The sequence below is a fragment of the Schistocerca cancellata genome, chromosome 3 (genome assembly GCF_023864275.1).
Source record: "Schistocerca cancellata isolate TAMUIC-IGC-003103 chromosome 3, iqSchCanc2.1, whole genome shotgun sequence".
In the NCBI taxonomy this organism is placed as follows: Eukaryota; Metazoa; Arthropoda; class Insecta; order Orthoptera; family Acrididae; genus Schistocerca; species Schistocerca cancellata.
The window spans coordinates 792,110,854-792,127,996 of record NC_064628.1 but is presented as its reverse complement, the minus strand read 5'-3'; the positions used below and the strand labels follow the sequence as shown (position 1 = coordinate 792,127,996).

At 38.2% G+C, this 17,143-nt stretch overlaps 1 protein-coding gene across 1 annotated transcript in view; it reads right to left on the bottom strand.

Moving 5' to 3' along the window:
- The window catches only part of LOC126176568 (dynein beta chain, ciliary), a 790,269-nt gene that overhangs the window by 203,080 nt on the left and 570,046 nt on the right, over positions 1 to 17,143 (bottom strand). The window contains exons 59-60 of the mRNA XM_049923728.1: positions 14,582 to 14,710; positions 8,729 to 8,882 (exon numbers count right to left, since the gene is read on the bottom strand). Coding sequence (XP_049779685.1) covers positions 8,729 to 8,882; positions 14,582 to 14,710 — 283 coding nt within the window. The remainder of the gene's footprint in view (positions 1 to 8,728; positions 8,883 to 14,581; positions 14,711 to 17,143) is intronic.

Below are 17,143 nucleotides of genomic sequence, written 5' to 3'. Positions count from 1 at the left end.
AGATTTACTTGCAATTATTCTTACTATTCTCTAAAAGGAACATATCACATCCTTTTATCACATATATGTTGATTAGCTCCTACAATTGATGAGTTACTTTGTAATGAGGATAGATCTGAATATCTGAAGTGCACTGATATCTCCAAATCTCTTCCACATGTATAACCTTCTTATATTATTCATAAACCATATGTCAGCAATGATTACATTGAGCTCTGTGTAAAATTCTTCCATGCAGGTTTCCCTTTCATTTCTTTCCCACAGTCCATGTTCCCCTACTAATTTTCCTCCCCTCCCTTTCCCACTATTGAATTCTACTTATCCATCACAATGAAATTTTTATCTTTCCTAAAGTACTGAATAATTTCTTTTATTTCATCACACTTTTTTTTCAATATCCTCATCATCTGTGGAGCTAGTAGGCATATATATAACTGTACTACTGTGGAGTTTGTGGCTTGGTATCTGTCTGTGTTGTGATAAAGCATTCATTGTGTCATTCAAAGTAGTTTACCTGCATTTGTACATTCTTGTTTATTGTTAGACCTACTCTGGCATGATCCCTTTTTCATTTTGTTTCGATAACCTTCTATTCACCTGACCAAAAATCATGATCATCCAGCCACTACATTTCACAAATTGCAACTATAACTTCAATCATTCAATTTCTGTTTTCAAACAGTGGAAAATCCCAAATGGAATAACAATATAAAAGGATAGATGCCACTCCCCATATGAAGGAGACAGTGAGGCAGACAGGCACAATGAAAAGGACTGCTACACATAATTCAGCAACTGGACTAAGTTCTTCACACACACACACACACACACACACACACACACACACACACACAACTACTGTTTTCTGTTGGCTATTAGAGCCCGGAGATGAATGTGTGTGAGTTTTGTTGCTTATGAGTGATGAAGGACTTAGTACGACAGCTAGATTATGCCTAGGCAACATTTTTCACTGTGCTTGTCTGCCACTCAATGTCTTCTGTATATGATCTATCATATACAGGAGGGATCTATCCTTTCATATTTGTCATTTCTATTTTTAGTTTTTCTAGAGCACGTACCAGATTAAAGGATGAAACATTCTACATTCTAACCTGTAGAAAATCAGATTTGTTTTTAGTAATGACAACATTGTCCTGAGTAGACCCTGCCCAGGGATCCCTTGGGAAATATAACAGTAGTAGTTTTCCCTTATTTTTATCTGTATGAAATACCAACATAGCAAATTCCATGTCAGTAATGAGACAAGGTGTGCAACCAACAGTATAGCTCTGTGTGTGTGTGTGTGTGTGTGTGTGTGTGTGTGTGTGTGTGTGGTGGTTGTGGTGGTGGTTGGGGAGGGGACAGGGGCAAGGACCAATGCAGTTAATACCTACAATAGGTGTCTCCCTGCACTGTGAGAACTGGTAAATGTATCAGCAAGTTCTCTGGATCATTCAGCACTGTCATCAAGAGAGCAACAATAACCAACATTCATTTTAACTTCACTAAGTGTGAATGTATGCTACATACTATTTTCCATTGCCAGATTGTTAACAATACAACTAAATGTGTAACTTACATTTCACACACTTAATAGTATTAGTATTGTGAAAATTATTTAATTAGATAGATAAAATATCTACTCAACAAGTGGTGACAGAACACACACATAACAGACCATTGTGATTGGAAAGGCTGGTCCTTTTCCTTCACCATTCCTTTCCCTTCAACCCTTCTGCCTGAAGAAGGAGCCACAAGCTCCGAAAGCTTGCAAATCACAACAGTCTTTCATACGTGTGTTCTGCCGCCACTTGGTGAGTAGATTTTTTATCTATCTAATTAGATAATTTTATCAATAATTGATTGTTTCAGTACTGTGAAAATGATAGATTTCTACTCACTACACAGTGGAGACACTGAGTCACAGACATGCACAGCATAAAGACTGTTAAACAAGTAACATTTCAGCCAAAAGGCCTTCTTCTGAAATAAGACAACATAAACACACACATTCACACAAACACAACTCTTACACAAATGATATCTGTCTCTGGCTGCCAAGGCCAGACTGCAAGCAACAATGTGCATGGTGAGAGAAGCAATCGAGATGATGAGGTTTAAGATAAGGCTGAGCCAAGGAGGGAAAGGACAGCACGGTAAAAGTGCTGCTTGTGGAAGCGTACATGGATGAGGTGAGGAGAGGTTAGGGCAGGTAGGTGCAGTCACAAGGTGACACAGGGATTGGGGGTAGTGGGGGAGGGGAGTGGAAAAGGAATGAAGTAAAAATAGTGTGGTTGCACTGGTGGAATATAGGACTGTGTAGTGCTGGGGAACGGGATAAGTGGGTGAAGGGCTGTGACTGACAAAGGTTGAGGCCAGGAGGGTTATGGGAACATAGGATATATTGCATGGTGATTTCCCATGCATGCAATTCAGAAAAGCTGGTGTTGGTTGGAAAGGTCCAGCTGGCACAGGCTGTATACGGAAAAATGTTGTGATGGACAGCACATTCAGCAGTTGAGTTGTCTAGCTCTTTCTTGGGCATAGTTTGTTGGTGGCCATTAATGCAGCCAGATAGCTTGTTGGTTGCTATACCCATGTAGAATGCAGCACAGTGACTGCAGTTTAGCTTGTAGACCACATGACTGCTTTCACAGGTAGCCCTGCCTTTGCTGGGGTAGGTGATGCTTGTGACTGGACTGAAAAGGTGGTGGCAGGAGGATGTAAGGAATAGATCTTGCATTTATGTCTATTACAGGGATATGAGCCATGAGGCAAGGGGATGGGAGTAAGTATTGTATAGGGATGGACAAGAATATTGTGTAGGTTCAGTTGGGGGAAGAAGACAACTGCTGGAGGGGTGGAAAGGATTGGGGTAGAACATTCCTTATTTCAGGGCACGACGAGAGGTAGCTGAAACTCTGGCAGAAAATGTGATCCAGTTGCTCTAGTCACGAGTGGTACTGAGTCACGAGTGGAATGCTCCTCTGAGGCCAAATGGTTGGACTTTGGGGGAGATAATGCATAAGAAATGTGTTTCTTTACATGGTTGGGAGAGTAATTAAAGCCTGTAAAGGCATCAGTGAGACCTTTGGCGTATTTCAAGAGGACCTGCTTGCCACTGCAAATGTGACAGCTATGGGTGGCAGCAGTCAAAGTGGGGGTATTGCTGGTTGTTGGTAGGTTTGATATGGGTGGAGGTACTGATGTAGCTGAGGGGGAGGTCAAAATTGAGGAAGGTGGCTTGTTGGGCTGAGGAGGACCAGGTGAAATGAAAGGGAAAAAGGTGTTGAAATTCTGGAAGAAGGTGTATAGGGCGTCCCCACCCTCAGTCCAGATCACGATGTCATTAGTGAATCTGAGCCATTTGAGATGTGTAGGATTCTGATTGTTTAGGAAGGATTTTACACTTAATAGTATTTTGTAGAGAATAGCTATAAATGTCTGTTTCAAAAGAAAGAAAAATTGAATTTATTAATTGTCCCATTATTTGAACTTCTGTAATTAATTTTGTTTTGCTGTTTTAAAAATACATTCAGTATTCCATCTTGAGCAAAACACAATTTCTACTTGTTCACTATTTTGCATAGATATTTCAGTGCTGTACACCATCCTCAATAAGTTTCACAATACTTTATTTAGCTGCTGCTCATGATGCTGGCTGCCTTCTTCCTTGCATCTCATCTCTGAATACAGTCTGTTATCTGCAATTTTACTTCTAAATTGCTATTGTAATTGTGTTAATTTCTTATAGGATGTAACAATAGATCAGGTTTTTTACATGAAAATATGCTTTTGTTGCTGGTTTTGCTACTGCCTTTTAGCACTATTTTATTGTGATGGACAATAAATGCTTTAGTTATATGAGTAATTGTGTAAATTTCTTATGGTATGTAACAATAGCTTAGGTTTTTTACATGAAAATATGCTTTTATTTCTGGTTTTGCTGCTGCCTTTTAGCACTATTTTATTCTGATGGACAAAAAATGCTTTAGTTATATGAGTACAAATATTTCAAAATTGTAATGTAAAAGTTTTTAAAAATTAGAAAAGTATCGTGTCACTGGATGTCTCAGGGTTGTTATTCTTTCTTGATTTATTTTATGCAGATGTTCACCTGACAATGTTGCTCTTAGTGTCATGAAACTGGTAGTGATCTAAAAATAAAGTATTAAATACAGCTGAAGCAGTCTATTAGTACCCAAGAAGATACGAAATGGGCTGCAACAATACGGTACCACAGAGCAATGGCCTAGGACCTCTCTTGTTCCTTATTTATGTAGATTCTCTTGTTTTTTTTTTTTTTATTTACGTAAGTGATGTTGAGATTCCAATCAATGGTACTCACATAACTGTTTGCTTATGTCAATAAATTTTGTTGTAACTGATATAAATAAAATATTACAAACACCTGCAACCAAGGTTTTAGAATGTATACAAATGTAAGCCTATGCTCTGTCCACAGGCCCTGGCGTATCCATCAGTCCTGACTGACTGCCATGGCACCCTTCTGCCAGCAGCATCATTGGATGCAGTATGGAGGGGCTTTGGTACAGCACGACACTCACTCAGACGCTGTCAGTTTTTGCGGTCTTCAGCCACTGTTACTCAAGAAATAGCTCATCAATCTGTATCAGGAGGCTGAGAGAAACCAGTTCCTGCTACTATCTATGACCTTACCTTCTGGGGTCATAATAAGACAAACCTTAAAATCATTTTCATAATACAAAATCTAGCTGTCAGAATAATTATCAACAGTTCAAGGCTAACACCCTCAAAATATTTAATTCAACAGATATTGGTTCCACCCTTTCCTTGCCTCTGTACACAAAGAAGTGTAGTTAATATAAAAAGTACATTGTTAGTTTCAAAACTAATTCAGATTTTTATTCCTGCAAAACAAAAATGTGCAGTGACATACACATAAAAATGATACACACGGCTGTAGCACAAAAACAAACAAACATTTGGGTAACATATGGTACAATAAACTATCATAACACATAAAACAAATAAAAAGAATTATCTTCATTTAAGGAAGCAATACAGTATTCAGAATTTTAAATATCTTCTGCTACTATAGTGTAAATTAATACCTGTAATACACTTGCAGCAAATAATAATATTCATTTACTGATGTCAATAGCATTTTAATTCATGTGCTTATTTAAATGGGAATGAATATTTTGAACAAATGTGTTCAAACTCAGAGTTTATTTGTACATAAATGTCAGCTGTATGTATTACATATAAAATACCTATATAAAAAAGGAGCAAACTGCTGGAACAAGGTGACTTACTTATAGTATGTGGTAATACGTAACATGCAGTTGGGCCAGTCAGTGCAAGAGTTCCAATCACTGTATGTTAGAGAACTAGAAAAAAGAAAAAGGGGGGGGGGGACTGTCCGGACATTACATTTTTAGGTCAGTTTGATTACTGGACCTCCCCCTTTTCTTTTTTCTAGTTACTCTAACTTGCAATGATTGGAACTCTTGCACTGACTAGCCCAACTGCATGTTAAAACCAAATACTACTAGTAAGTCTGTCAATGTCATACTGTTTATCAACCACCACAACTTTACCTCAGCGACCAATTACTCAGTGTGGTGGAGACTTATTGCCTTTTGGAACTGGTCTTCAGTGCATGGTTGACGTGGCTTACTCAGCTTTGTCAGCTTAAACAAAAGTGCTGGCTATACCTTAATTCACTTCACTGCCTCAGTAACACCAGGTTGCTCTACCCTGTGTGTCTCTACAAAGCCCCAACACTGATCTGTCTTGATTATGGGAGTCTCGCACATAGTTCAGCATCACCCTCAGTATTGCAGTCACTAGATATGATACACCACTGTGAGGTTCGACTACAATGTCTCTGCTCAGAACTCCAACTTCTCCCACTGTCATCTCTTGTTAGGGAGCAATTGTGTATGCCCTCATGGTGTGTACACCAACCTTGGACCTGCGTCGATTTATCCTTTAGACCAAACGATTCAATTGGCACCAAGGTTTTTCACCACCTGTTCCTAGTTGTCCTCAATGTATTTCTACCTTTGGAAAGTGGTACACACTGATGGCTCAATGGCTTATGGACAAACCGGGTCTGCATGCAAGGTGCAGTGATCTACTCTCCTTGCCGAATTGATGCAGAGTATTCTCTGCTGAATTGGTGGCCATCAAACAAGCCGTTAGTCTGCTCTTTCTTGCATCAGCAAGATGCTTCTGATCTGAAGCAACTCCCTGAACACTCTTCAGGTTTTGAACAGTACTACCCTCATCACCTATTTGTCACAACTCCCCAAGATCTCCTTTCTGACCTACACCAAGCTGGACAGCAGCTCGTCTTTGTTTGGGTCCCTGGACACGTTTGGATCTAAGGGAATGAACATGCTGATTGATTGGCAAAGCTGGCTCACAAGATGGCAATTTTGGAAATGTGGCTCACAGAATTGGACCTTCAGTTGACTCTATGCCATGAATTGTTGGATGTCTATAACTCAGTTTGGCCTGAACTCTTCAAACAAACTGAGGGACCATGACCACATGGCAGTCTTTTCTTTGCACTTTTGCAGGGAATCCACCATCTTGTATTGGCTATCCATTGGTCACACTTGGATGACCCCTGGCCAAATTCTCCAACATTAGGACTCAGCTTACTGATGATGTGGTGTCCTCCTGACTATGGCCCACATCCTAGTAGACTGCCAAACTTTTGGCTGCTTTGCGACAATATCTTCAAGTTCCTGGCATGCTGCCTTCTAACAGACGACACCAAAGCAGCTGATCTGGTTTTTATGTTTCACATGTGAATGTGGTTTCTACTTGTCTGTGTGAGGTGGGGCCTTTGGCCTCATTGGCCCCATGTGGGGCTGGGAGGGAGCAGCACTTGCCTGCCTAGCATAAGGGGCCATTGCTAGGTGGACCAGCCTGGCTCCTACCTTTCTCCTTATTCTTTGATATTTCCAGTTTTCCATGTTTTGTCTTTCCTAAAATTTTACAATCTTCCCTGAATTTGCCTTTTGCATCCTACCTCTGGGGATTATTACTGGTTCACTGCATATGGGACACAGTGTCTCCCAGCCAATGCCATACAACTTGACTTTACTTTAATTTTAGCAGTACTACCACTGCTGCTGCTGCTGCCACTGATAATAATGACACTGATAGTGTCAGATATAAAATGTATCTACAGGTGTATGAGAGTAATATTTTCTGGCATGGGGAATTTGAAGTGGGAGAAATTTAGGTCAACTTCAGCAGCTAAGAACATTTGGAAATGATGATATCTGTTTGGAATAAAGAATGTAATGTGGTAACAAGTATGTACAAGAGCAAAGATAGGCATCATTGTTGTTTCGTAAACATATCATTAACTGTGTCTTTTGAAGCTGGAGAGATTACTCAGTCCTCTGATTTAATGAGGAAGGTCATTCCAGAGTCAGGCTCTTGCAGCTGGAAAGGACTTTGCTTTGATGGAAAGTGTGTTTCTGCCATGTTGTTCACACAAGAACATTAATGTTAAGGAGAGAGATGAGGGACAGTGTATGTTGATAAGGCAGTAGAGGAGACAGAATTATGGAAATATCTGCACTTGTCTGTATGTAGCCAGGCTAGCTGAGCATAAGATGGTGAAATATGATCAAAGAGTCTAATGTGATATGTATTGAATACAGGTGTTTATCACCAGTTTGTGGTAACGACAAGCTTTCCTGAGTAACACCTTGTCATATATCACTGTAATTAACATCTGGAAATATGAGTGTTTGTACAAGTTTCTTTTTCCTGTCAAAAAGGAAGAGCTTTTTATGTTTATGGAGGGCATGGAGAAATGATGGTGTCTTCTTGGATATTGCAGTCACGTGCTCAGCTCAGATTAACTTTTCCTCTATTATTTATTACTACAAGACTCTTTACTGAGGGATAGAGGTTGATTTTTGTACCATTTATGATCAAATTTGGTAGGTATTTGCAATATATCAGTTAGTGTGCCTAGAATAAGCATCTGGGACCACTTGCATTTTGGACAGCTTGAGCCCTAATCCTATATTTTGTGCTCACATTGATAGTGCATACATTGCCCTGTTGAAATTTTTCTTCCCCTCCTCCAATTCAGGCTGCCTCTTAGTTTGTCATCTGCCCCTCTCCCCAACCCCCCAAAATTCACTTGTTGCAAAAGACACCAACAGTATAAGCTAGCTATTCCCTTATCCTTTGCAAGGTAATGAGCGAGATTCCATTTTCACTAATCATAACCTTCACAACAGATGATATAGACTTAAAATGTTTTGGTGCAGGGCCTCTGGCTTGCATTTACTATTTTAGTTTCAGTTTCATTTCTGGCATGAAAAACTAGACACCTTGTCTCCTTCATATGGTCAAATTTCCTTTTGGTCAGTATTCAACAAATGCATAAAAATTTCTCATAGTTAATTCTGAACATAAAATGTAATATCTAGTATCCTATTATATGTATACTCTACATTTTTATCAGTTTGAGATGCCTGTCATGTAGATCAAGATTATGGTCATGTTTGAACACACAATACATCATTACTTAAAGAGTAGTATGACCAAAGGTGTTCCACAGATCAATTGACAATTGATTTCATTTTCATTTCACTGTTGTCAATGCTATTCTGTGCACAGCCAATTAATGCAACATTATAACAGTGGTATATACTAATCTACATTTTCAGACTAATGCATAAAAGTACGTTTGTTGACTTACCTGCCGCAGCTGCAGACTTGCTGCGAACAAACTCTGGTTCAAATTCTGAATCCTTTAAATATGGTTGAATAGCCTTTATAATTTCAGGATGTATATTTTCTTTGTCATAGTTTATAAGAGCGTCTAAGAAAGCATCCACTTTTGCCATCACAACCTGTAAGCAAAATCAGCATAAGCATCAATGTTAGTTCTGAAGTTATTTTATCAATACTGCTGAAGGCATAAAAGTAGATTGTTAGTTAGGTTTAGTGTCATAAAGCATTAACACAAAGGAGAAATGACTGAATGCAACTTATTAGCATAATTGTGTAGGTGTGAAATGAAGCAGTTCCAGTGTATTATGGTATCACTACTAAGCTGTAGCCTCTCCCAGGTTGAAAAACAATACAAACTCTTACTATTTCTGTGTTCCTCCTCCTGTGCACTGTGTTGGATATCTATGTTACTGATTACTTGTATTAATCAAACAATCGAAAATCCAGGATGGAATGTAACAATTATGAGAAGGAACGTTGCTACTCACCATATAGCAGATATGCTGAGTCAGATAGGTAACAGTAGACACACATATGTGCACGCCCACACACATGCAAACACAACTCACACACGCGAATGCAGTCTCAGGCAACAGAAACCATACACCATGTGATGTTTTAGTTGCCTGAGACTGCCGTCGTGTGTGTGAGTTGCGTTTGCGTGTGCACGTGTGTGTGTGTGTGTGTGTGTGTGTGTGTGTGTGTGTGTGTGTGCGCCTAGTGTTGATGAAGGCCTTCGTGGCCGAAAACTTTAATTGTAAGAGTCTTTTTTTTGTGCCTATATGCGACTCAGCATCTCCGCTATATGGTCGTAGCAACTTCCCTTCTCAAAATGATTACTTGTATTAGAACGTATAGACATTTTTTATTAAGACAGCTTCATTTCTCAGAGGGATTGTGTGCAAAGACATAGTTTTTTAGTATTATCTGTACTTGTTCATTCCAATAAAATGATTTCACCTGCCATATATAACAATATCCTATTCTTTAGTAATATCTATTTACTGTGAAGTGAACAGATTTTTTCTGTCATGGGTGCAATTCGATACTATCCTTAGCTAGTAATTCATGTGCATGTTACAATTATTTTTCAATTTTAACTTTCAGAGCAACACTTTGTTTACTGTGAAGTGAACAGATTTTTTCTGTCATGGGTGCAATTCGATACTATCCTTAGCTAGTAATTCATGTGCATGTTACAATTATTTTTCAATTTTAACTTTCAGAGCAACACTTTGTTTTCTGTACAGAACTGTCCCAGGGAATTATTCACTGGGCCATTGTATAGACCACTGTTTATTATGTTGGGCAGTGTGATGTTCTGTTTGTGGTTGCTACTCATCTTAGCCCAGTATCAAGGCGATGTTCTTTTTGATAAACTCTACTGAAAAAATTTAGAGAACTGGCATTTGAAGCTGACTGCTGAATGATTCTACTGCCGACAACATGCATGATGCATAAGAACCATGAAGGTAAGATACGAGAAATTTTGGTTCATACTGAGGTGTACTGACAGTCAATTTTCCCTTGCTCTGTTTGTGAGTGGGACAGGAGAGGAATGGCAAGTAGTGGTACAGAGAACTCTTCACCACACACTGTTGAGTGGCCTGCAGAGTAACTACATAGATGTAGATGTAGACATAAATGTATATGTAGAAATATATATGTGTTAGAGGAAGAAAGTTTCTGTGGAAATATCTCCACAAGAACACAAAAGGCGTGATGAACAAAAACTTTGGACTCCAGCAACTAGAATCGCTTTTTGATCAGAGGTACACTCAGAAAAGACCATGCCTCTATGGCCTTAATTAGGATGAAAAGTTTAGAAGGTGTTGCAATTTGTGACAATATAAAATTCACAGCTGATGCTAAGTAAGCATAATAACAAATTCAGTATGTAGTAGCTTGGGCACCAGAACATCATATTTTGCATATTGTCATTCTGATTTTAGTTATGACATAACCTTCTGAGGAACAAATGAGCAGAATATAGCAACTATCCTTAAGCTACAAGAAAGGGGTGTACAAATCATAAGAAAAAGTACCAACAGAACTCACTGCACTGCATTGTTTAAATCTATGTGCAACTTGACAGTCCCATGTGAATGCATTTTACAAACAGTGATCCATATAAGGAAAGACATCAACAAGCACCCCACATACAGCATAGGTGAGGATGGAAGTCTATGGAAAACAACAGAAGAAGGGACAAGCTAGAGGGAAATGCTACAGCATCAACAAACAGGCAACCTGGACCTGGAATGAGCACTAAAGGGTAAAAGTAGTAGAGGTAGACTGAAACTATAATCTGTGTTGCATATTCTAGAGGATGTTGGATGTAATAGTTATGTAGAGATGAAAATATTAGCACAGTACAGGGAAAGATGGAGGACAGCATCATACCATTTGAAATAATTATGATGATTTAAAGAATGTGAGCTCTGGATCATTTGTGCCACAATTACCTAGTCCTACCTGATTTCCCCCATCAACAGCATCAGTGAATTTCCTGTCAAACTATTTTTAATTGTTCCCCTAAATATATATATTTTTTAAATTGATCTAAAAATCTGCAAAAGTTGTTTTCACAATTTATTACAAAGCTGATATACTCTCCAACTATTATGTTACAATTAAGGAATATATATGACCTGAATTTCTCAATGATGCTCAGCTTTCAGTTGATAGTCCAATGAAGCAAGAGTCCTGTACAAGTACTGGCCTTCTTATCATGTGTAAAGTAACTATCCACATTACAGTTCATTTATACAGTTGTGGATGGCCACCATTCCATCATCATGTCTTTTTGACACTTATATACATTTTTTGAAGATATCACTGTAATCTAATTTTCGATCATCAGATTTGGGACAGAGTATTTAGTGACACTCATTGATTTTGCGGAAGTTGTTCCAATTCAGGCATTATGCTGGAAATACTTCCCTACTTAACTTATCAATGAAAAAATCAGCTTATAAAAATGTAATATAGTGTAATAAAATGTGATGTAATGTAATGCCATCACTTGGTGAGTGGATTTTTTATCTATCCAGTTATATTACATTCCATAGTTAATTGATATTTTCATCTCATTGGAACTTTCATGATGATCTGCACCTGTCTGAATGTTAGCAGCCAGTCAGCTGGTCTCAAAATTGTGTGAATTAAAAACACTTCAAGGTTCAGGACTGACTTAGCTACAAAAGTGGGCTGATTAACAAACTTGTACTAGGGTTGTTTGGTATGTATCAATAGTTGTATGATGAAATCAGACAATGGAAAATCCAGGGTGGAATATAACAATATTATGAGAAGCAAAGTTGCTACTCACTTTATAGTGGAGATGCTGAGTCATAGATAGGCACAACAAAAAGACTCTCACAATTAAAGCAACACTAGACACACACACACACACACACACACACACACACACACACACACAAATGCAAATCACACATGACTGCATTCTCAGGCAACTGAAACCACACACGTGTGTTTGAGTTGTGTTTGTATGAGTGCGAGTGTCTGTGTGTGCGTATATGTCTAGTGTTGACAAAGGCCATAATGGCCAAAAGCTTTAATTGTGAGAGTCTTTTTGTTGTGCCTATCTGCGACTCAGCATCTCTGCTATATGGTGAGTAGAAACATTACTTCTCATAAAATTGTATGATGTGATGCATAAATTTGGCAAATAGTATCAATGTTGGCAAGCATGGTTCTTTTAGCAGTTGTACAGTTGTAAACAAAGTGTGAAACAAATTTAAAAAAATGTTCTTACAAAGAAGAAGAAGAAATAGGGAGAGGAGTTTCTACCGTTATTAAAAATATCCTGTGCAAAGGTGGACTGCTGGAATGTATGAAAACTAAGTTGGATAAAGTGTGTAAACATGGGTATAGAATTACTGAAGATTAAAACACTTTGACCACCAGCTGACATCATCACATCAGAGATCAATGAAAAAATCCATGCTATCATAATGCAAGGTGAATCTGTAAACATCTCAGTCAGATGAGTAGACAATATCCTGCACGGAATTTGGAAATAAAAAAGCTGAGTGTGAATTTCAAGCTGAAAATGCTGACTGTGGACCAAAACAGCACCAGAAGAATGTCTCATCACAACGACTGGCAACAGTTGCAATATGCAAGATTTATAAATCAATTTGTGATTATCGATTAAATGCAGATCTGTTATTAGACACTGGAGGAGTAAAACAGCCTAAACCTTGACAGAAGTTGGGAGTGTGTACCGAAAAAAGTAATGATTATTGAGGTTGCTTTGCAATGAAAACCATTGACACACAAAAAGTTGCTCTTTCACAAAGAAAAGCACCATTATACATTGCAGCAGTGATAGTAATTTGAGAATTTAGCTGCTTTGCTGACATTTTTAGTCATGTTTTAGCCATGGTATATATTGATTGACAAGTCATCTCGTGCAGGTGCTGCGAGTAGTTTTCATTATTGTGCATACCTGCTGCCTAGACTTCAATCAAGTAATCATAGCAATACAGTTTTTGGTATAGCAATACAGTTTTCAGTACCAGAAGAATACTGTTGTTGAAATACTGTGCAAAAAAATGAAATCAACAACTCGATTGAGCTCTCGAAGCAAACCGTAAAACAGTTATACGAGAAAACTGATAGATCAGAAGCTATTTCCAAGGCAGTTAAAAGAAAATGGGAAGTCATTGCACTGAGCATATACTGAAGACATGGGTAAAGACTAATAATAGTGGATTTTTGATTGGAGAAAAAGCCTTGTACTTGTTTTTTTTTTATCACATACATAAAATGACTCTTGCACAACAGTTGGCACAGATTGTTGAAGATTTTAGTTCATTGAAACATTGATTATCCTCTTTATCTTTTGTGGCAACTGGTGTACTGAAATATAAACTGTGAGAGTCCAAACTACAGACATTTGTGTTTTCTTGTACGGGTGATGCAGTGTCCTTTACTTGACATCAGGAGGCAAAATTCAAAGTACTGCTGATGAGACCCATGTACTTGTCCCAATGTAAATCATCCCACTTTCAGAACTCTCAATTCCTTCCTCAGGAAGAAAATTTTCTCAAAAGAGTCTTCCCTTTGATAAAATTACGTTTAACTTGATTCATTTATTGCAGCAATGTTACAGAGAAAAACTGAAAGTAGCAACAAAAATAGCTGAGGAAACTAGTGCTTTTTGTGTTACAGACATATTGTTTAGTTTTTTAAGCAACCTATAATTTCCAAGAACTATGATAAATAAGGCATCTTCTATGTTTAATTGATCATCCTTTCAGACAGCAAATCAATCACAGTTCATTAGTACTCTTGTTTTAATACCGTGACATCTTGGAAGATGTTAAATGCTTTGTATATACTTCAGTTACCATCTGAGGTAAGTTTTTAACTACAATTGAATGTTAGCAATTGCCCTGTTGAATGCTTCTGTTCCCTCCCCCTAACTTCAACCACCACAAATATGCTGTCCAAAAAAAGTCATTTTGAAGGTGTTAACAAAGACAGCTATCTAGTATGCATCTTCTTGAATCCACTTAAACACAAAGTTTATGACAAATTAATTTACTGCCCTTGTGCAAAGCATATTCCACTTCATATAGCATCACTTCCCAGTAAATATTACTGTTCAGCCTCAAAAAGAATGAGAAGACAGACGGGATATTGTTCGTTTCAAAATGAAATACAAAAAAACTGTGCAGATTAATGTGAGGACTAGGTAAATTTGTTATGACATTGGTGATTAAGTAATTAACAGAAAAAAAACAAATTTTTAATGCTATTAAAATTAGGAGTTAAAATCTGTGCAAACCTTTGCTGCCTTCCAGCTGCGATCCTTTGGAATCTTTCCATTGGGAGCCAGGAGAACCATAACTGCTGCAGTAACATTTGTGACAGCACCGGGTGGAGAACCAAATGACTTCAGTTCTGTAAGATTTGCCTGGAAGATAATACAAAATTATGCAGTAGAGACCTTTTGCAGTAAATACACAACAGTATGAAAGCACACACGTAAATTAATTATTGTTGTAAATAACAGAATCAGGTGTGAATCACTCAAGTAATACTGGACACTAGAGCCATTTACAGTTTTTTTGAAAACAATGGTTAAATTTACCAATTTTGTGAACACTGAGTCATTTTTTACATGTTTTTAGTAAGTTCAAGTATGTTCAATGAGTCAAGATGGAGACATGGTATTATCAAATCACAGCTCTCTCTCTCTCTCTCTCTCTCTCTCTCTCTCTCTCTCTCTGTCTCTGTCTCTGTGTGTGTGTGTGTGTGGGGGAGGGGGGGGCAGCATTAAATCATCCATTGTGTTGTGTTGCATTCAACTGGTCAAGGTCATGGGAATGATTTTCCCAAAGAAACAGGTTGTTGACTACTGCATGCAGCGAAGTCCTCTGCTGTGCAAGATGTCAGTTAGATAAAAGAAGGAACTGATTTACTTTATTTGTAGTTTGCAGGTATCCAAAAGTGGTGACACACATCTCAAAGAGAACTGCCTTTGTTTCCCTTCCATTTCACACGCTGAAGTGCAGAAAAGGGGGAGGGGAGTGTACCTCATGGATGCTTTCGAATTGGTGCAATCCAAAAGTATTTATATACATGAAGATTGCTCTGGGTGTTTGTTTATCAGCGTTGTTCTCAATCAGGATGCTTAGTGAAACTGCGATGCTTTTGTTGAGTGGAAAAAGCAACTAAGATTCACAAAAGAACTCTTATTTTCCAGCAACCACTAACTGTCATCAACAGCCACCACTCATCTCTAAAAGTATATATGTAGGGCAACTGAACCAGCACTTGAAGGGTAGCTTAGTGTCATTGATGAAGAATCATTCTTCACCACTACTATAGGCAATGCAGTGGCGTAAGCTACTATCCAACTGCCAATAGGATCTGTCCTGACCAAGGAGCAATGTTGGAGAGTGATAGCCATTCTGTGCAAATTTTTGTGTACTTTCAAATCAACAGTGGAGAAGAGACAGCAAGTGGCCCTTGGTAAAACACTATATCAAAACTGAGGATCGTCCACAAATTACTCAGCACTCATTGCAAGATGACATCATCATACCTTCAGAGTCCTCTAATGTGGTCCTTATGATAAAGGAGAAGAGCACATGGTATTTCTGTGTCAACTACTGATGACTGAACAAGATCACGAAGAAAGATGCTATCTGTTGCCGAACACTGAAGGCACTCTAGATTGCTTCAAAAGAACAAAGCGCTTCTCAGCTATGGACATGAAGAAAAGCTACTAGGAAATTGAAGTTGGCATGGCTGACCAGGAAAGTACTGCCATGAAACTCTACTTCGTCATCACTAATTGTAATGTTTACTCTCTCACTGTTCTCATTTCTGCTACTTCTCATTACGTTGATCTTTCTTCTGTTTACTCTCAGCCCATATTTTGTTCTCATTAGGCTGTTCATTCCATTCAATGCATTGAGAAGTTTCCCACAAGAAGATCAGCGTCAAAGAGTTGGTCTTCCTGTTGTTGCTGTAGAAAACACGAATAAACAGAAGTCCTGGTGTAACAAACACTGGACAAGTGGGTAGTAATGTTCACATTAATTTGTGCCATTTGCAGTTTTGAGTTTCTATCTTGTTTATTTTGAGCTAGAACTATACAAAGCTGGCACAGTGTGTGCCTTTTAGATTGATTACATGTTTCCTGAACTGATCAGTACAGATGCTGCGTCAATACTTTAAGCAAAACTGAGTGCACAACAATGGTTCCACATGAGGCTTATATACATTTTGCTACAATGGTAGTGATTATTAAAATCAGAAAATTAAAGAATTACAATAAATTTTGACAGGTAAAAGTATATTAAATAACACTGAATACATCATAAAAGAAAATGACACTACATAATATATGAATTTAATTACAGAGCAGTCTCATTCACAATGAAAATAATCAGGGTTGCCACAAGTTTCCCCAAGTGAAAGTCCCTGATATTTCCCTGATTTCCAAACAAGTTTTCCCATTTTTCCCTGATAAATTTTGAGATCTTAAGGGCAAGTTAAAATTTAAGTCGATAACGTGTCTTTGCAGCTATGGTACAAAAAACAATAATGCAAATGAGGCGATATCTAAATAAAACTTGTAAGTAGATGGCATTCCCCAATGTTAGGAGCCTATGACAGCATCCACAGAAGTAGCCTCTACAACACATTACGAGAATTTAGTGTACCCAGTAAAATCATTAGGATGATACAACTGTGCATGGATGGCTCCCAGGCAGTAGTGAAGTTCAGAGGATCCATATCCACCACCTTTCCAATTAAAACAGGCTTACGACAGGGAGACACTCTTTCATGTGTCCTCTTCAACCTTGCATTAGTGAAAGAGGATCAGGAGAGTAAT